The 20,402-nt window shown below is 39.1% G+C and overlaps 1 protein-coding gene across 2 annotated transcripts in view; it reads right to left on the reverse strand.

Annotated features, from left to right (window-relative positions):
- LOC109052084 (ubiquitin carboxyl-terminal hydrolase 34-like) overlaps positions 1–20,034 on the reverse strand; it is a 47,957-nt gene extending 27,923 nt beyond the window's left edge. The window contains exons 1-20 of one of the 2 annotated variants that reach the window (XM_042763200.1): positions 19,542–20,034; positions 14,640–14,727; positions 12,400–12,871; positions 11,382–11,432; positions 10,129–10,278; positions 9,978–10,045; positions 8,670–8,862; positions 8,530–8,591; positions 8,371–8,452; positions 8,145–8,237; positions 7,046–7,171; positions 6,235–6,364; positions 5,785–5,915; positions 5,316–5,706; positions 4,940–5,273; positions 4,481–4,695; positions 1,010–1,125; positions 799–926; positions 613–702; positions 420–515 (exon numbers count right to left, since the gene is read on the reverse strand). In XM_042763200.1, the coding sequence (XP_042619134.1) occupies positions 420–515; positions 613–702; positions 799–926; positions 1,010–1,125; positions 4,481–4,695; positions 4,940–5,273; positions 5,316–5,706; positions 5,785–5,915; positions 6,235–6,364; positions 7,046–7,171; positions 8,145–8,237; positions 8,371–8,452; positions 8,530–8,591; positions 8,670–8,862; positions 9,978–10,045; positions 10,129–10,278; positions 11,382–11,432; positions 12,400–12,871; positions 14,640–14,727; positions 19,542–19,584 (3,059 nt within the window). In that variant the 5' untranslated portion in view covers positions 19,585–20,034. Of the gene's footprint in view, positions 1–419; positions 516–612; positions 703–798; positions 927–1,009; positions 1,126–4,480; positions 4,696–4,939; positions 5,707–5,784; positions 5,916–6,234; positions 6,365–7,045; positions 7,172–8,144; positions 8,238–8,370; positions 8,453–8,529; positions 8,592–8,669; positions 8,863–9,977; positions 10,046–10,128; positions 10,279–11,381; positions 11,433–12,399; positions 12,872–14,639; positions 14,728–19,541 lie in introns of both variants that reach the window. The other variant, XM_042763190.1, reaches the window with a different exon arrangement.
- Positions 20,035–20,402: the final 368 nt, after the last annotated feature.

A 20,402-nucleotide genomic window follows, 5' to 3' on the forward strand; every position in this document is an offset into this window, starting at 1 on the left:
GAATACATTTATTCAGCAAGGATGCACTCAATTGATCAAAAGTGAGAGTGAAGACATTTTTGGCAGGTTTTTCAACTTCTATTCATCAAAGAATCCTGAAAAAAATGAAACAGCCCAACTGATTTCAATACTGATAATTATAAGAAGAAAAAATGTTTTTGAGCTGCAAATCAGCATATTAGAATGATTTCTGAAGGATCATGTGACACTGAAGACTGCAGTAATGATGCTGAAAATTCAGCTTTGATCACAGCAATAAACATATATTCAACCAGAAAACAGTTCTTTTAAATTGTAATAATATTTCACAATATTGTAGTTTTTACTGTGATTTTGCATAATGTTTCAAAAACATTGAAAAAATCCTACCGACCCCAAACTTTTGAGGAGTAATATAGAAATAGAGACACCAAACTTACAGAGCGAATTTGTGGCGCTGCTCTCTCACTTCCTGGATATAGTGTAGCAGATCATCAAAAAAGAGCTTCATCATGTGCAGCTCCTTTTCCGCCCACCTGTAGCACAGGAAAAACTCTCAAAATCACCTGTGGAGTGGTTTAAGTTTCACGTAATGACAACATGGAGATCAGTGATGGGCGGAGTTTTTCTTACATGGTTATCCAATGAGTGTCGTAGCTGGAGCCAAACTGCTGGAAGGTCCCGAAGAGCTTCGGCAGCAAACGCAAGGACACCACCACTGACCTGACAGACACAAGCAGAAACAAATCCATCAGATATCTCCTACTGGACCTCTTCAGCAATTTCATACAGCGCTTCATATATCTGTGATGGTCTCACCGGTGGTTGGCGAGGTTCTCCAGACAGCCCTCGATGAAACGCATGCGGATCTGACGGTCAGTGAACCAGCAGACCAGAGAGCACAACAGCTTCTCTGCCTCATTGATCAAGCCTTCTGATAGGTGGATCTAGTCACCGACACAACACGAGAATCACATCACTGACTCTAAAGGCTAAATACTTTGAATTGTCTGCTGTGAGGTAAACACACCGCATTGTCGTCCTGGACCAGGTCCCACAGAAGGGTGCTGCCTTTCTTGCAGACGTTGTCCAGGTTGATGTCGGTCGTCGCGTGCGCAGAGTACTGATGTTTGTGCACCGCCGGACCTGGAGCAGATGTTTAGAAAAACATCAGACTGAAACTATCGTGAGACTTTTGTTTGAAATCAGATTTGAGTAAGTTTAGGTCAAATGAACTGTAGAATCAAGAACACCACAGAACAACATCATCTTAACCACTCAGAAGACCCTTGAATCATCAAAACAGCCACAGGGCAACACCACAGGAATCCAGCAACTACCCAAAACACAATTACCATAGAGTAACACTATAGCAACCACTAAGAATACCTTACAAACCTAGCAACACCATAGAAACCACTCAGAACACAGGGCTCCAGACAAAAAATTAAAAATAAAATAAATTAATTAAGGAGCCACTGGCTCCTATAAGAAACAGAATTAGGCATCAAAAAAAAATGCCACAGAATAAATGTGTTTTATATATTTTTTAACACTAACCTCTCAGTCATACTGTCATGTGTTTATGTCTCATCTTGCCTTGTCTTTATCAGCATTTTAATCCATCTTGTAGACGTCCTGGGAACTAAGGTTGACTTAAAGTGGGAACTAAACGTCTTTTCCAGCTTGAGAACTATATATAATTGATAATTACACAGAATCTGTGCCAATATCACAGACCATAATTATTTCAGCATCACTTGGCCCTCGAGTGCAGTTTGGGCTCCTCCTCAATGCATCCCATAAATATTGTCATATGTCCCGCACACATCCATTCTGGTTTTCTTCATTAGTAACATGCAATTATATAAGAGATGTTGAATTTTATTTTTAGCTCCATGCATTCTTTCTTATTAAGTGGACAACAGGTTAAGTAAAAATATGAGTATGCAATATAGTGCATACATTTGGCAAAATGCTCCTCTTTATAGTTATTTTTTCTAGCTGGCTGATGAGCTTATGGAAGCCGAATGGTTAATCTGAGGTAAATGTATTGTTATGTGGCATTATTTACAAGCTTTAAACGTTTTCCGCAGTTTGAAACACTGAATGAGCGATTACATGAGACCTTTCAGTAAGATCTACTGTAGGCTCTTATAATATACCTACTGATGTTCATTCATGTTTATTACATACTATAGTAGTAATGAGAAAGATATGAAGGGTTCAGGTGCCGCTTGAACTAAGGCGCTAAAGCGATCGCTCATGCCGCATTAGAGAGCACCAAAATGGTATTTATTGTTTGAATTTCATTATGAATTTGGCAGAATTTTAAAGCTGATCCTATGTTTACGCAATTATTGCGATTATTGGATGTCAAGTGCGCTACAAATAATATAAAGTTCACGCATTAACAGAACACAACAAATAGACTTAATATCTTGATTACAAGTAGCCATATTAGAATTGATTATAAATGAGAATTGTTAACGATACTGCTAATATCCACACAGCTGACAGCTTTACCTGTTGTAGTTTGTTCAAGTTGTGCATGAAATAGACCCTGCCTTTCTGCACTTTTACTTCGCACGTCCCAGTCATTTTCGATCTCTCTCATGCTGCCACAACTGGAGCTGCTTTCAGCAGGCGTGCCGTCAGCGCTGGTGTTCAGCAGAGATGAGGACCATTTTTCCTCTAAAACTTTGATGTGCATCGTCTCAGTTTATTACGTCAATATAACAAACGATGTGAACGCAAAACAAGCAGGAAAAAAGGCATTATATGCAAGTTTTTAAATCATAACATGTACATTTATGTAGTCGCCAGTGGCGATCTCAGCAAAAAAACTTAACTCGCAAATTTATATTTTTGGTCGCAAATGCTATAGCAACCACTTCGAAACACCTTAAAACCCAGCAATGCCCTAGAAACCATTCAGAACGCCCTTAATTACCACAGAACAACACTCTAGCAACCACTTAGAACACTGTAGAAACCTAGCAACATCCTTGAAACCACCCCATACACCCTTAATTGCCACAGAGCAACACCCTAACAAACATTTAGAACACCTTAAAAACCGAGCAGAAACAACCAAGAAACCACAAGAATACCCTAATTACCACAGAGCTGAGCTATGCCTAGCAACCACTTAAAAACCTAGCAATGCCCTAGAAACCTAGAGCCCGACCGATATGGGTTTTTTGGGGCCGTTACCAATACCGATATTAGGGAGTAAAAAAAAGGGCCAATATCGATATATCGGCCGTGTATAATATAGTACAGTACCAGTCAAAAGTTTGGACACTTTCCCATTCGTGTGTCCAAAGGTACTATATATAGAATACAGTATATACATGAACACTTTTTTTGCAATGATCACTCAAATGTGGTGATCAAACACTTATAATAAGGTGACAGAGATATGTAATGGAGGCAGGGCATTTAACAATTTAACAATAAACTTTATTAACCAAAATGAGTCTGACATCGGTGACTGAACAGTAAAGTTGAAGTTTATTCAACTTTAATTCAATTCAATTCCATTCAACTTTATTCCACTGAAGTTTATTTCACTTCGGAACATTTATTCAAGGATTTGCGCTCTTTTGTCTTCACACACAGACGAAACTTACTGGAGAAGTGTGAAGTGTGAATAATAAACGTCTGTAAATAAATATAATATAAATTCATGTCTCGCGCACTTTAATGCCCTTTGAATGTAATGTGTAAGTTACGTTTGTTATTGGATAATTGTGGAATTTCATGTGAAGTCCACTTCGCAGGGCAATTACGGTCGAATAAGACAACGCTTGAATGTTGACTGAACAAGAGACCTCCTTACTGAAGTGAAAGTGTTGACTGGTGTCACTATCTCGTGAACATGCCGGCGGATCTCTACCAAATTCGGGGGATCCCTTCAGCTCGAGGAGCCCTCTCGAAAGCCACCCTCTGCGTGTCGGTAGCCCCCAGGGATTGCTAACTCCTGAACCCCGGGGGCTATTGACGCGGGAGTGGTGTCATTCGAAAGAGTGCTTCTAGACGTAAACTTTATTCGCGTTCGAGAGGGTTCCTCGAGCTGAAGGGATCCCCCAAATTTGGTGCAGATTCGCCGCGCCGTTACTGAGATATGGTCGTTCAAAGTTTCAATGTTTTTCCAAAAACGTAAGCTTTAAAGCGTCTCATCCAGGTCACCAGTAACAAACAATGGAGCACGCTCTGCGGGACAAACTAAGTATTTACACCATTTCAAGCATTTTATCTGCATTATATGTTCTGTAAAAAAAATTAAAATTTCATATCGGCAGGATATTCGCTGATACAGATATATCACTGATACTGGCTCATATCGGCCGATAATATTGGCAAAATGATGCATCAGGCGGGCTCTACTAGAAACCACACAGAATACCCTAATAGCAACTAAGCAACACCCTAGAACACACCCAGAACATCCTAGCACTGTGGTGGCAGTCTTTGGTCTTGGTTGATGTGTACGTACCTTGCACCAGATGTTCGTGGTAAATGGAGGCCAGGTTGGGCAGGTGTTGCTGCAGGTGCGAGCTGAGCTCTGCGTGCGAGTTGATCTGGACCAGCTCCTCCTCACAGCCAGACTCCTCTCCATCAAAATCCGCCATGTTCTTCTCGGATTTGGCGCTGACTTGGGAACTGCTGCAGCTCACGTCATCGGCGCTCAGCATGTCCTCTACCATGTGACTGTGGAGAGGGAGAGTTTGTGTTGAAAGTCTGTTTCCAGAAGACGCAACGGCATAAAAACCAAGTGGGCCGTCTACCTAGACAACACTTTAAAGCATCAAAGCAACCTTTTAAGACACCTTCTTGGAATAGGCAATCCCAAAACGCACTTATGATGTACCAGATGCTGCCTATGAAGACAGCTAGGGAGCTCACTAGGTTTTGGAACAGAGGTAATGTCAAAGTCACATTAAAAACCACTAACCCATCATGGTGGTGATGATGATGATGGTGGTGGTGATGATGATGGTGATGCTGAGGGCTGATGAAACGCCTGCAGTTGAAGAGCTCGTTGCCCATGGCCTCCGTCAGGAAGTCTGCTGGTCGAGACATGCAGGGCGGCTCCTGGGAAACAGACGCTCCATGTGAGGAGCCCATCTCTGTGCCACCCTGCTGTGGTTGCTGGGGGTTCTGGGAATCAGTCTGCTCTCCCGACGTTCCCTCCAGGCACACAGATGAAGAAGTGCAAGGCTCGAGGATCCTAAGGGAAGACGAGGCTACCAGGGCAGCGGCTGCCTCTGGGGTGAAGGGAATGGATTTGGTTTTGGAAAGTCCGGGAGCGGAGGCGATGGAGCCGGGAACGCCGGAGGAAATTCCGGGTCGCTCCGGAGGACCTTGGACCTCTCCGAGCGCTTCACCAGCTTTGCGTTTGCGCAGCTCTGACGTGGACGACTCTCTGGTGTCTTTCTGTGGGCTGCCCTCGGAGGCGACAGCGGGCCTGTCGTCTTCATCGTCCTCGTCATCGTCTTCATCATCCTCGTCATCGTCCTCTTCTTCTTCCTCCTCCTCTTCATCCTCCTTCAAGGCCTCGCTGTCAGCCATGTCGTCGGAGTGCAGCTCGCTGCCCGGGCTGCCTGCTGATTGGCTGGCTCGGCTGGATCCAGCCTCATTGCTGGACGCCTCGCTGCGGCCGCTGCTGCTGCCCTCCTCGCCGCTGTTGGCCGTCTCATCAGAGCTGCCCTGCAGAGACTCCTGTGGAAACGCAAAAAACACCTAATAAGCTAAAGCTGAATGAAATGGTTTCAAATCATCTTTTGGAAAATGTGTCACCTCCGTGTCCGACAGCCTCTGCTGCCCTCGTTTTCCACTGCTCATGATTGGCTCGTCCATCTCCATGTCACTTCCTCCACTGTGATGCGTGTCGCTGTTGTCACTGCTCTCTGGGCTTCCTGCAGGAGAACCTGGGGGAAAAATAAAACACAACTGACGTTTTAACCAAAAAACACACGACACTGAGATCCTGAGTAAATAAATAAAATCTTTCAACAGAAACTCTCAATTGCACTTAGAAATATTTCACATTTTATTAATAAAATAATTTGTGCACTCCATTTCATTTTTACTTTTCCTGGATTCTGACCTAAATTTAATACAATAATTCTAAAACTCTAATTCAGAATACACTTAAAAAGCATATATCTACCCCAACTTCTAACTGAGAAATCTCGATTTTCAATCTTTGGCATGCACATCAGAAAGCAGATGTCAAACACAACACACCTTTCTTGTTGCCCATGGGAATGTTGGTGTTGAGCAGGGAGGCGAAGGAGCTCTGTTTGGACAGCTGAGTTTTGGCTGCCAGAGCATTATTCCACAAGGCCTTGATCAACATGGACGCCAAATACAGTGTCTACACAAGCAGAGAAACAACTCAACAACCACGTACTGGATAGCCAGGTAAGTTTTAACTGTTTGTTAGTGAGAGCAGGCATCTAGTTGTGTATATGACTAGGGCTGTGCGATATTGAAGAAAAATGCAATATGCGATACCTTGTTAAAAAATGCAATATACGATATGCAATATATTATATAAGCAATTTCTTTCACATTCTTTCTTGGAAAAGAAAGAATCACTATAACTTCTGAAAGTGACCAGCAGTGTTTTAGCAGTACATAAAAAGTAAGTCACAAATCAGAAAATGTCATTTTAACATCAGTGTGATAACACAAAAAAAAAGAACTGAAGAGACGCAGTGCGAGATGCAGCTTGTGCGCGTGCTTCAGGTGTGAGTCACACAGCAAGACAAGACGGCAAAGAGTTGTTTTCTGCAACTTATTGCACTTAACTCTTTTTAACGTAAAGCAATTCTCTGCTATATGCGTTGAACTAAAATGTTGACCTTTTGCAACGTTTTTATTCAAGCAGCCTATTATTAAAATGATTCAGATATCACACACCCCTTGCGATATGCATACTGCAATATTTACATTTGCTATATTTCAATAATTTCGATATATCGTGCAGCCCTATATATGACTAAACTGAGTGTGTAATTCTAACGTGTGGATGTGGTCTGAGAGCGTGTGGTACCTGTTCGGTGTGTGCGCTGGGGTGTAACCCTGACACCAGACTGAGCACGTGCCGCAGAGGAACAGGGTCCAGGTTCTTTATGAGCGAGGGGAAGAGGTCATGGATGTAGCGACTGCAGTGTTTCAGCTAAAGACAGAGACAGAGTGGACAGAAAATTATTACATTTAAAAATTAGTTTCTGATGCAGTACATACAGTAGCATGCAGTGTTGGCTTAGTTTTATTTATATAATACCATTAAAGCATTTATTCATATTTTAAATGAGTTTTTATTTTTTATATTTTTGGTTTCCATGATATTTTAGTTTAAGTTTTAGTAATGTTATATGCTTTTGTCATTTGAATTAGTTTCATTTTTAAAATATTTCAATGCAGCTTTCATTTATTTATTTTATATTCAGTTATAATTATATTCAGTTATTTTCTTTTTTTAAATTTCAGTAAGTTGTTTAAATTGTATAAAAATGTCCAAAAGTTATGTATATTTTTTAATAGTTATATTTTGTATTTTTTTATAGTTATTTTATAGTTATATATTGTTTTATTTTACCTTTTATTTCAGCTTTACTTCCAATTAACAAAAAAATGTTTTAACTTTTAATTGTTTCGTTTAACAACAACACTGTTACACTGTATGCAATGAGAAAGATTTTGAAGTATTTCTAAGTAGTATTATTATTAATATAATCTATTATATATATTTAGTTATTATATCAGAAACAATTTTTTGTTGTTGTTGCACTTTTGCTTTTTAAAAAGTGCTTTTAGGAGTCAATTTTATATATATATATACACACACACACACACACACGCTCATAAATGTAATTTTGAAATAATAGTAAATTATTTCCAAAACACTAAATTGTATAAAAAGAAAAATAACCATTTTTATTTCAGATGTGAATCAAAATGTTTCTTGTTGCATACAATGCAGTTGTTGTTATTGTTAACTAAAACTATCCCACTGCATTGTAGGATAAAGTGTTACTTACATTGTGCTCTAATAGTTTACTGCACATTTTTACAAATGTATTCTATGCAGAAAATGTGCACAATATATAAAATGGTGTGATCTAAATAGTGTGTGTGTGTGTGTGTACCTGAGCGGCGGCCCATATGCAGTCCACATGTTGAGTGCTCAGCCTGCCCTCGGCTGCCAGGAAGTTCAGGATCACTTGGCACTGTTTAATGATCTACAGCACAAACACAATCAGAAATAATACACCTGTAGTCAGAGCTTGGACAGAACGAAACGTCAGATCACCTGCACACTTTTTAAACGTACCTGTGCAATTTTCTGTATCTATGAAAGTGTACTGGACTCACCTCAATGTGCAAATTTGGTCCAAATATGTGCTCCACAACATTGTTGTTGATGAGCCAGTCGGCGAGTTCCTTTGCGATCGACCTGAGAGAGGAAAGAAAGATGTCAATACACGTCTAGCTGGACTGAACTATTAATAGCAGTGGACTCGTAACACTCACGTCTCAGTGTCAGACACCAGGGACTCGTTGTTACAGACGTCATTGAAGGTGTGCAGCTGATTCTACAGAAACACAAGCACAGATCATTCAACACCGGCTGGAGACGATAGCAGAGAGTTCTTGTGTTTTGTGTCTCGTACCGTGATCTGGCTCAGGCCGGCCAGTCTCATGGTGAGCGTCGGACTCATGAAGTATTTGAAGGCTAGATCCAAACTCTCTCTGTCAAAACACAGCGCGCTGTCCAACGGCTCCTTCACCGTGCTCCACATCAGATCGGCCATGTTACGCGCCGCGCTCTGACGCAGCTCCTGATCCGACAACTTACACAGATACCTAGAGACAGAGGGAGATTCATATTAAACCAGATGAGTCAGATGAGTCGCATAAAAGCAACTGAGCACAAATATTCATCAACAGTCCGATTTTTCTTCTTCTCCAAACTGAGGGACTAGTTGAAACTATTAACTAATCAGCAGGAAGCTTAAACTTGAAACATTCATTTAAGGATCCTTATCAAAAATTCATTTTGTATTTATAAAGGATATATCAGACTCCATTAAAAGCAGTTAACATACAAAAGTGTGACAGAGGCTCAATAATTCAATTTACAAAACTATTTTGCATAACATGTCATCATTTCCCAACAAAAGTGTGTTTGAATTTATAGGGTTACATTTAAGCTGCATATTGTAATGTGTTACATAATAGCAGCATGACTTCCAGTTTATTGCAAATGTTCCTTTTGTAAGAAAACATAACATTTAATAAAAAAAAACAATATTTTTATTATAATAATATAACAATTACATATACATATGCAGATTTGCAAATTATATTATAATAAGTAATTCTGAAGTGGATGTGCATTAAAATAATATGTGGATTTGTATATAATATAACAATATTACATGACATAATACAATATAACAATAGTCATTTTGAAGTTGTATTATTTTTCTATGTGGATATTTATATGTTCGGCAGATTTATATATAATATAGTATTTTAATATATTAAATTTGAGGTGGGATACATATTTACACAATATGATAAAATATAACACAAAAGAAAATCAGAGAAAATCTTGGAAGTCTCCGAGTGAATAAACAAATACACTCTCTCTCTGTGAATCTCTGTGTGCTGCTCTAATCCTGTCTGGCTCGAGTCACATGACCGGCACTCTCTCAGCTCCCCCGCCAGCCGTCTGACTCCCCCCAAGGTCATGTGAGGAGAGCCATGGCGACTGTTGCTATGGTGAGGGATGCTCTTCCTAGCAACTCAGCAGAGAGCAGATTCTTGGCGGCAGAGCTCTTTCTAAGAGTAGCCTGCGTCTCGTTTATATCTCTCATTCAGTCAGTTAGGATCGATTAGATGAAAACAGGTTTTCCTGCACACTTGGCAATTAATGATTTTGAACCTTTAGGTCTAGTTTAGAAAGGTGTTCTTACCTGATAACATAAGTGCGAAAAGGGATGATGTGCTGCATCACAGCGGGAATGTGCAACCATATTCTGATCTGTAAAAACACACCTGTGATTGGTTACAGATCTAACGAGTCAGACTCTGGTTTGACTGAGGTTTGTTTGATTGTGGACTCACGTTAGAGACGATGGTGATGAAGGCATGTGCGATGGGGAAGGGGAGAGTATCAGGAGCGCCGAACTCAAAGCAGTCCTTCATCAGAGAGAGGCCGTGCTTTCCGCAGAACATACACACATATCGCAGCAGATGCAGAGGGACCTCCACATCCTGAAACACACACACACACACACGTCAGCACATTAGCATGCAATATAATCACTTCAAACACACCCAAATCATTTTCCTAAATTATGCCCAAAGAAAACACAGCCTTTATCTCAACTGCATTATTGTGTGGTCACATGACCCAGTGCCGGATGCTCTTACAGGACAGAAACAAACATTAAAATGAGTTTAATCAAAATAAACTTCAGAAGATCTCTCTCCGGCCAATCATGAGTGAGATTCCAAAGCCTACTTTATTAATAATAATAAAATAATATGACAATATAATTATCACAATAATATACTTATAAAACATGTTTGAATTGTTATATATAATCGTATTAAGAACATAATATATAATATGAATATAAGATTACATTACAAAACTAACATATTACATGTCTATAAAACATTATATATATAGTTAACATGAATTATGAAAACCATGCATGACCTAGCACTCATTAAAATCTTGATAATTTTGATAATTAAATATAAACAGGTATTTGTCATATAATTACCAGAAAAATAGCCTTATAAGTAATATATTTAGCTGCTGTAATAATATAATAATCATCACAACAATATAAAATTGTCATGTATGCTATATGTTGTTTGCAAAAATATGCATTTATTAAATATTAAATGTTATTTAATACTTTGCATACAATGATAATGCAGACATATTGTGTGACAATGTGAAATCATCAACAGATGAATCAATATTGTTGCAGGCAGGACTGATTACAGGCGACAAAAACATGCCAAGATGAGAGTCTCATTTATATGACATCAAATGAGCTTCAGAAAACATCCTTACATAGAGTTTGAGTGTGAATAGTTTGCATTTAATTACTAAAACCTGTGATGATTCATGTGCGCAGATGAATCACACTAGCCAACGTCTAAACAGAGAACATCTCATACTTTCACACACAGGACACACCTAGCTGTGATCTCAGAGTCACTTAAATCTAGTCCTGCTCCATCCACTCAGCATCTATTGTGGTTTTGAATTATCTCTAAACGGTGTAATCAAGCCCATCATAATGAGTGAGTGTGTGTGTGTGTGTGTGTGTGTGAGAGAGAGAGAGAGAGAGACTTACATTCATATCACAGAAAGAGCCGAGGATATTGCTCTCTTGTGCTGAGATATCCTGAGGACAAAAACAACAAACGGATATCAAAAAGTGACCCAAATAAAACCATACTCAACTTTTCAACACAAAACAGCTTCTATTTTTGTCTTGAGAATTTGCTCTGGTTATTCAGCTCATCTAAATCATTTTGCAGTAATAAAGCACTAACTGGAAGAGTACATAGTGTTTATGTTGTCCAAAAGATAGACTGTGGAAGTAAAAATGCCTTCAAAATCTCCAGTGAACTGTTTACAGATAAACTAGAAATGCACACAAGTACTCAGTGCTGACAGCAATGACTGATCAGGACAACCACTCTAATGGCTTTTACATGCGCTTGAAAAGTTTGATTTAGGTGATTTGTCTTTTAAAAATGTTGTGTAAATATGACTGTAGCTCAGCTTTGTTTGGCACATATACGTGTAATTGCATTACAATTGGCCTTGAAGTTGTGAGCTTGCACTAAAAGTCAAAAATTATATGTGATGTGTATTTAGTCTATCAAATATTCGATTACGTACTGTCGTGTACACTTGAGCAACAGTCTTTATTGGTCAGTCTGACTACGCATTCATCTGATTATAACTGCACATATAAGCGTACTTAGCTGCATGACAGAAATTCAGTAACATCTACAGAAAGAGCATCAAATAAGGAACCATTTTTAATTTTGGGATTGGTTAAGGCATCATTTTAGTAAAGCAACCTTGATGGGATTCAAATGTGATTCATTTCGAAGCTGGTTATTTCTGATGAAAATTCACTTTATTTTTGACCTTGTAAGATGTTGTAACTGAATCTATGTGTACAAGGAAACATTTAGGTGACATATGGTGACTTCTCCAATCCATTTAGTCTGCTTCAACCCTCCACAACTGAGTGCAAGCTTAAGTGCAACACCCACATCTCAAAATCCAATCCACAAAAAAAAAACACCTTGGAAGCCAGACTTTTGAAAACTGTTGCCTATACGAGCATGTTTTACCTCTATAGTGGGGTGTGTGTTGTGTTTGTAGGCCGTGTACAGGGGGAACTGGATCTGAAAGATCTTGGCTGCACACAGCAGCAGTTTCTCCTGGTCTTCTGTGCTCCAGGATGCAAACGTGTCCAGGCCGCTGTCGTTCCCGCTCTCACCCACTGTGGGTTCACTGAGCTTGGGCTGGGGATCCGGTTTGACCCCCTGATTTTGGTTCTTGTGCTGATCTCCATCCTCTTCTCCACCGTCCTCTTCAGCAGAGTCCCGTTCCACATTCAGAGGCTCGTCCTCACTGGGCGATGGCTGTGGATGGGCGGAGCCCCATTCTGACTCCGCCCCCTCTGTCCTAGTGTTTCCATGGCCACTGTGCAGACGGTCCCTAAGGTTGGTCACTTGGACAATGACCAAGTTAATGAGGGCATAAACCAGTTGGCTGAACACCTCGAGGTGTTTGTATTCTTTGAAACAGCACAGACACTGCCTGCAGATGAACACAGAGAGAATCTGCCATCAGCAAATCATTCGCAAAGCTACCAACTGTAGTACATTCAGCTCAGTTTAACAAATTTAACAGTATTTCAATTCATCCCAAACAACAGGTCAAACAACAGAGTTCATAAATTAATCCATGAAGAACAGCCATGATGACAAAGAAAACAACATCATGATGCAGAATGGAGTAGGAAACATGAATGAATGAATCAGCAAACGAATCAGTGAGTGAATGGGTATGTGAGTGAACAAGAGAATGAACAACTAAATGAGTGAGTCAGTGAGCAATTCAGTGAGTGAGTGAATGAATGAGTCAGTGAGGGAATCAGTAACAGAATGAGAATGCATGTATAAGCGAGCCACTGAGCAAGTCAACGAGCGACTGAGAATAAATGAATGAGCCAATTGGTGAGTGAATGAATGTGAATAAACGAGCAAATGAATGAGTGAATCAGTGAGCATCAGCAAGCAAATCAGTGAATGAATGAGAATTAATGAATAAATCAGTGATCGAATCAGTAAGTGAATGAGAATGAATGAGCAAGTAAGTGAGTGAATGAGAATGAATGAGTGAATCAGTAAGTGAATGAGAATTAATGAATGAGTTAGTAATTGAATCTGTAAACGAATGAAAAATGGATGAATGACCAAGTCAGTGATTAAATCAGTGAGTGAATGAGAATAAATGAGTGAATCAGTGCCAAAATCAGTGATCGAATCAGTAAGTGAATGAGAATGAGTAATTGAATCTGTAAAAGAATTAATGAATGAGTTAGTGATTAAATCAGTGAACGAATGAATGGAGAATGAGCAAGTCAGTGATTAAATCATCAGTGTGAATGAGAATTAATGAATAAATCAGTGATCGAATCAGTGAGTGAATGAGAATGAATGAGTGAATCAGTAAGTGAATGAGAATTAATGAATGAGTTAGTAAGTGAATCAGTGACAGAATTAAAAATGGATGAATGAGCAAGTCAGTGATCAAATCAGTGAGTGAATGAATGAATGAGTGAGTCAGTGAGTGAGTGAGTCAGTCAGCGAGCGATTGAGAATTAATGAATGAGGGAATCAGTGAGTGAATGACAATGAATGAGTGAGTCAGCCAGTGAATGAGAATTAATGAATGAGTTAGTAAGTGAATCAGTGAACAAATGAAAAATGGATGAATGAGCAAGTCAGTGATAAAATCAGTGAGTGAATGAGAATGAATGAGTGAATCAGTAAGCGAATGAGAATTAATGAATGAGTTAGTAAGTGAATCAGTGAACGAATTAAAAATGGATGAACGAGCAAGTCAGTGATAAAATCAGTGAGTGAGTGAATGAATGAGTGAGTCAGTGAGTGAGTCAGTCAGCGAGCGATTGAGAATTAATGAATGAGGGAATCAGTGAGTGAATGACAATGAATGAGTGAGTCAGCCAGTGAATGAGTATAAATTATTAAATAAATAAAGACTGTGTGAGTGGACAAGGAAATCAATGAATGCATCATTGAATGATTCTTCAAGTGATGAATGAGTGAGTGAATGTATGAAAGATTGCAGTGAGTGAATGAACAAATAAGATTGAGATATATGTTAGGAATAAACATGCTATCGAGTGAGAAGTCAAGGAGGGAATGGATAAGTGAATCAACTGAATAAATGAGCTAATGAGAAGTGAACAAATCAACAAACCATCCGATTTAGCAATGAATGTGTAACTGAATATTTGAGAGAGTTAATGCAGTGAATGTGTGAATGACTGAGAGCTGACCTCTGTGTCCATGTGCTGATGTAAGTGAAGACTCTTAAGGCATGCTCCTTCTTCAGCTGCAGGCCGTCTGTGCTGTCTGCATCCGAGACTGAAACACACAAACACACAGAGACAGACCAAGAAAGCCGTTAATCAAGTGACGATAGGCTTCTGGAGCTGTCTGGGATCAGATCGCTGTTAAAGACAGCAAACAAGCACAAACGCTGAAATATTACTTACACACAAAGGTTTAATACTCAATTTGTGTAATTTTAATGATAAAAGACTTCCGTGAAAACCTGTTAACTGGTTAACATTATACACTGAAAAACTATGATTACTAATGAGACACTTCATGTAATTCTACAGTACAATAGTGCTTAATGTACAGCTAACGCTCCCAGAATTCCCTGTGTGACAAATATGTGTGACCCATTTGATGGTTTTTCCTTTAAATAATTATTTTTCTTCTTAGTTTTTCACATCAGTGAGACGTAAATCAGGGAGTGTTTCATCTTATGCTGTTAAATAAATATTGCATTATTTTAGTGTCATGTGTGTTAACATGATTGTGTTTTGTGTTTATGACACTGTGCACCTTCTATATATTAGTATTTACTTCAGCTTGAGGAAAAGCTACTTGTGTGATGAGCTTTGATTCGACGTGTGGCTTCCTCTGTACCACTGGTGTTTTTAAGGTGATTGTCAGAATAAAAACAGATTTTATTAATTTGGTATATTATCATTTCAGGTAATGAAAAATTATTTTACTGCAAATTTAAGTTCCATCTGTAAAACTTAAAATGCTGCAATTGTATTTTTCACTGTAAAGCTAAAGCAACCATTTTTACTGTACATTTCTCAGATTTTTTTTTTTCACAGTAACACTAGATGTGGGAATCACAGATCTTACATCAAGTGTGATCATTACAGATGAACACATGACATTCTGCATTTGCATGACTTTAACATCAATTTAGGTGCCCTATCCCAACCAACTACACACACACACACACACACACACACACACACACACACAGAGCACAATTAATGGTTTCCACAGTGACGAGGGAGTTACTGGACTCGGGAATGCTACCTTGGGGTTGTAAAGTTCACGCGGGCTGCTGGTTAGCCTTGACCTACATGAGATTTTTGTTCTTTCTTTCTGAAAAATGGCTTTCCTGTCTTTTTTTCCCTCTGTCGTTTCCACACAGCTCTACAGTAACAATCCAGGGCATTGTGTTCTAGGATTGAGAAACAGTTTGACAGCGCTGTTATATGAGGATCTGTTATCAAAGCTGAAAACTCGAAACCACAAAGCACCAAAAAAATCTCACGGAAAAGCAAAAAAAGCACAACTGCACACAGAGACTGACTGAATTATCGTACTTGGTTCCTTCCAAGAGAAAAACAGTCTGAACTTAATGACTTACAGGACTAATTCAACCAAAATGGACATTCATAAATGTCATCATTTACTTGCCCTTGTGTCGTTCCAAACCCGTATGACTTTATTTCTCCTGCGGAACAGAAAAGAAGATATTTTCAAGAATGTTCATGCTGCTCTTTTTTCATATAGTTGTACTCCGAAAATTACAAAAAGCACCAAAAAAAAGGTAGTCTAAACGACTTATTCATAACTTATGTACAATTACAATTTACAAGCTATATTACAACACGTTCTGAGAGGAACAGACTAAATTTATTTTACTTATTTTTTTCTGTAGTCGGTTCTGTCTTGTGCTTTGAGTATGCGGTTTTAGTTGCAATTTTTTTATGCAATTTTGTTTGTGATTTCTTTTTTTGTTATTCACAATTCAGAGATCGCGCTCACGCGGAGGAGCTACAGCGCGCACATCATGAAAGCCCCGTTTAATTGTGAGGATAGAGGAGAGAACTAAACATTCAAACATGCATTTTAGGCCTGTAGCTGTGATATTAAGCAACTTTTATTGCGGATTTCGATTCCAAGGATCATAAAGAAGAAGATATGAGGAAAAACTATTAAAAACTAGCCACATAACTTCTTTCTCCCTAACAGCGGTGAATATTCGTTCCTCCCTAAAACCCAAACTTAACGTCAGAATCAGCACAATCAGTGATTTTTGTTAAATTGCCATCGTTACTGTTGCTAAATAGCAGGACATGTTGGATAAAACGTTAAAAAAAGCACAATAATCCACACAAGAGACACTGTTCCCCAGGATGAATTGTGTGCAGCTCCACAACGAACAAGCCAATTACACTTTGGGCTTCGGGTGCGTGTCCAAATGATCAAACACACAAAACTGTGTCAAAACGGCCGGCTTGGAGAGTATTGTTAAAATACCGGAATGATAAGCAGTATTGTTAAAAGTGGTTAAAACCTTAACGATACACATCCCTAAACACCATACAAGAGCTTAGATAGAGGAGATTTTTAGCAAATGACAACTTGAATTTACACAAAGCCATCATGTGACTCCAGAAGACTTGAAATATGGCATTCAAATGAATTACAGTGCATTTTTTCATGCATTTTAAAGATTCAAAGCTCCTGGTCACTGTATCTTTGCTGTGTTGAAAAGAGCTGCATGAACATTCTTCAAAACATCTCCTTTTGTATTCCACAGAAGAAAGAAAGGCATATGGGTTTGGAGCATCATGAAGATGAGTAAATGATGATGACAAAGATCACTTTTATAGAAGAACTTTCAAAATCTAGTCAAAATGACCTGTGATTCATAACTTTTTATAATGTCTGGCACAACTGGTTCAGTGACTGTCTGGCTGTTTTTGACCTTTCAGAAAATGTGAAATTACAGAGTATGCATAAACAGACTTCTGCTGACAAATACAGGGAGAGCGCACACACAAACACACAAACACTTGAGACTGCATTTAAGCTCTCTCCTGAACGCAAACGCACAGCACGCTGGGTCAGATTAACACTGTCAAACTGGCCCACACAATTAAAGGGTGGGTCTGAGGTCTATCTACACACAGCACAGCGTTTGAGGGCTGAGATGTTAAGCTGCACATGCACACATGCGGCTGCCACTCAAGGACACCAGACATGCCTGAAGGCCAAAAACGCACATGCTAATGCACACCATGAAATAACTTACAAACAGCAGCAGCAAACACTGAAGTTTAATATTAAATCTGTGCATATTAAGCGCAATCGTTCTTGTGTTCATTTCATAAAAACTATTTGGAAAACATGGCTTCACACCCTCTGTGAGATTTAAGTATATATTAAAAATAAACGTGATACGATACTGTTAACAGATATATTTGGTGCTTTTATCAACCGGCCCTATTAGTTGCTACTTAATAACACCAAACTGTTGGCACCCATGAATCCTGTTTACACGACGCTATCGTCTAACAGTTAAGCAACAGAACCTGCTGTCATATGGGGACGGTGTCGACAAACACAACAATTCTACAATACATTTCAAATGCAGATGCACTTGCACAAAAACACATGGAAATAAAACAGCATTACACATTCAAGCTATGGTGATCTAACACTTCAGTAACAAGCAATGACAGCGCAACAACATGTGAGATTGAATTTAATAGAATAAAAAAACAAACTCACTTATAAGTTACCAGGAAGAAAAAAAAAAACAAGTTTTATGCTTTAATGCTTTTGGACATGTTACTATAGTAACACCATGCATTTTGCATTTTATTTATGGCACTATTGTAAAACAATTTTGTTGTTTTTTTTTTGGGGGGGGGGGGTAACATGATAGTATAGTGTTTTAATAACATGGTAATACCAATTTTTTTTTTTTTTACATTTTCATGGTAATTCAGCTGCATTCTTCAGAGTACTATATAAAACCATGGTATATCAATGTATCACTGTAAATATCAAAGCACAACACTTATCTGTCCACTTTTTTGGACTTTTTTGTATAATAGTAACCCCATTGCATTCTTTAAAATATTACGCAAACACCATAGCAATCCTTCAATGCAATATACCAAAAGTACTATCGGACATTATAACTGTACAAGCAGAGTATCATGTTTTTTGGGGGGAATTTACCAAGGTATTTTACCATATCTCATAGTAATTCTTTAAAATATAATGGAAATACCACGGGGTAATCTTCAGCACAATGGTATATATCTAACATCATATAACTATACCAGCAGAGTACCATGGTTTTTGGACTTTACCATTGTGTTTTGACACAATATCACAGTAGTTCTTTAAAGTATCATACAGAAGTCATGCTGATCCATCGGTCATTGCCTTGCCAAGACATCAGTACTGAAGCAAAGAGAGCGCATTAATCCCCAACACACTCTCTGCATCCAACAAAGCACACAAACACAAATACTGTCTGATTGCTGTCCAGCAGCGGGCCAAAGACTGATCACACTGACCCTCATAAATGACCTGCTCGAGCAGAATCACACCGCAGCGTGAATCGTGTCGGCCGATCAGATGTTGATCTGGGTGCATTTTGAAGGATGACAATGTCAAAAACAGTTCTGCTTAGGCTAATGCTAATGCTGATGTCAGTTCAACTTCCCATCAGCCTCCAAACATATGAAAACAGGCTGATGTTCAGCGCACGCACGAAGAGGTTTTCTGATGCTTCCGTTTTTAAGATTTAAAATAAGATTGTGTTTGTGTTGTTGTTTTTATATTTAATTCTGAACGGATGAGGGGCTAACACGTTCAACTAGCATTGCGTTAATAAAAACAGATATCAAAATCAAACATAATGACAGCCAAAATGTGTTTGAAGGCTATTTTAAATGCACACGTTGACAAAAAGTATGAATGCTTAAATATTAAACAAAAATCTGCGCTGAATCGAGGCAGTGAGCCGCATGCTCGGACAATCATGCTAATCACAACTTGCTGCAAACAACTACAAAAAACACACAAGAAACAATCAAATGCTGTTGACTTACTCTCATTGAGCACCTCCAGCAGCTCGGCGCAGTTTTCACACATGGTTCATAAAGGCGGAAAGTGTATTCAGATCATTGGAGAAATAAAATGTTGCCTGTTTTTCTCTCTGTCTTTTTTAAGGGGGTGCTTAAGGCCCGACGAAATGCTTGATGGAGGCTCGTTATTATGAGACAACACAACCAGGGAGGATTGGGCTCATGCAAGCGGGATTGTTTGCCGAGATGTCGAGGCTGGAGACAGTAAATGTGAGGCACCAAAGGAGCGGAGAGTCAGTCTCCGAGCAGAGCGTTACTGTGCAGACTAGCACATACGGCAGCCATGATGAACAGGGACGAGGGTTACACTTCGGTTGTTTCCGTCGCGAGACTTCGGAAATGTTCGGGTTTTCCCGGGAATGTTCGCGGTCGCTCGGAGGCAAGCGGGTAACGTTGTGCGAGACATCGGCTGTTTCCGCCGAGTCGTCTCGCAGGTCGTTCGGCTTTTTCCGGAAAACGAGCAAAACGAGAGGGAGGGGCGACCGTGTGTTACATATCGGCTGTTTTCGTTACGCCTGCTTCCGGCCTTTTCGGCCATTCTTCGGAAATCTCGCGATTTCTCGCAGTCGCGCACGTGTACGTGTGCTGTTTTAATTTTGATTTCTGTACTGTATTACAGAAATCCCGTTTGCTGTGTAATTAATTAATATATATCTGTACTCCTTTGCAATGCAATGCAAAATAAGCACTGCCGTTCAAGAGTTTGGTGTCATGAAAAGAAAACTAATTAACAGAAGTAACACTAAAGACGTATAACATTACAAAGATTTCTATTTCAAATCAATGTTTTTAATTTGAACTCTTTATTCATCAAAGTATCCTTAT

The sequence above is a fragment of the Cyprinus carpio genome, chromosome A1, assembly GCF_018340385.1.
Source record: "Cyprinus carpio isolate SPL01 chromosome A1, ASM1834038v1, whole genome shotgun sequence".
Classification (NCBI taxonomy): domain Eukaryota; kingdom Metazoa; phylum Chordata; class Actinopteri; order Cypriniformes; family Cyprinidae; genus Cyprinus; species Cyprinus carpio.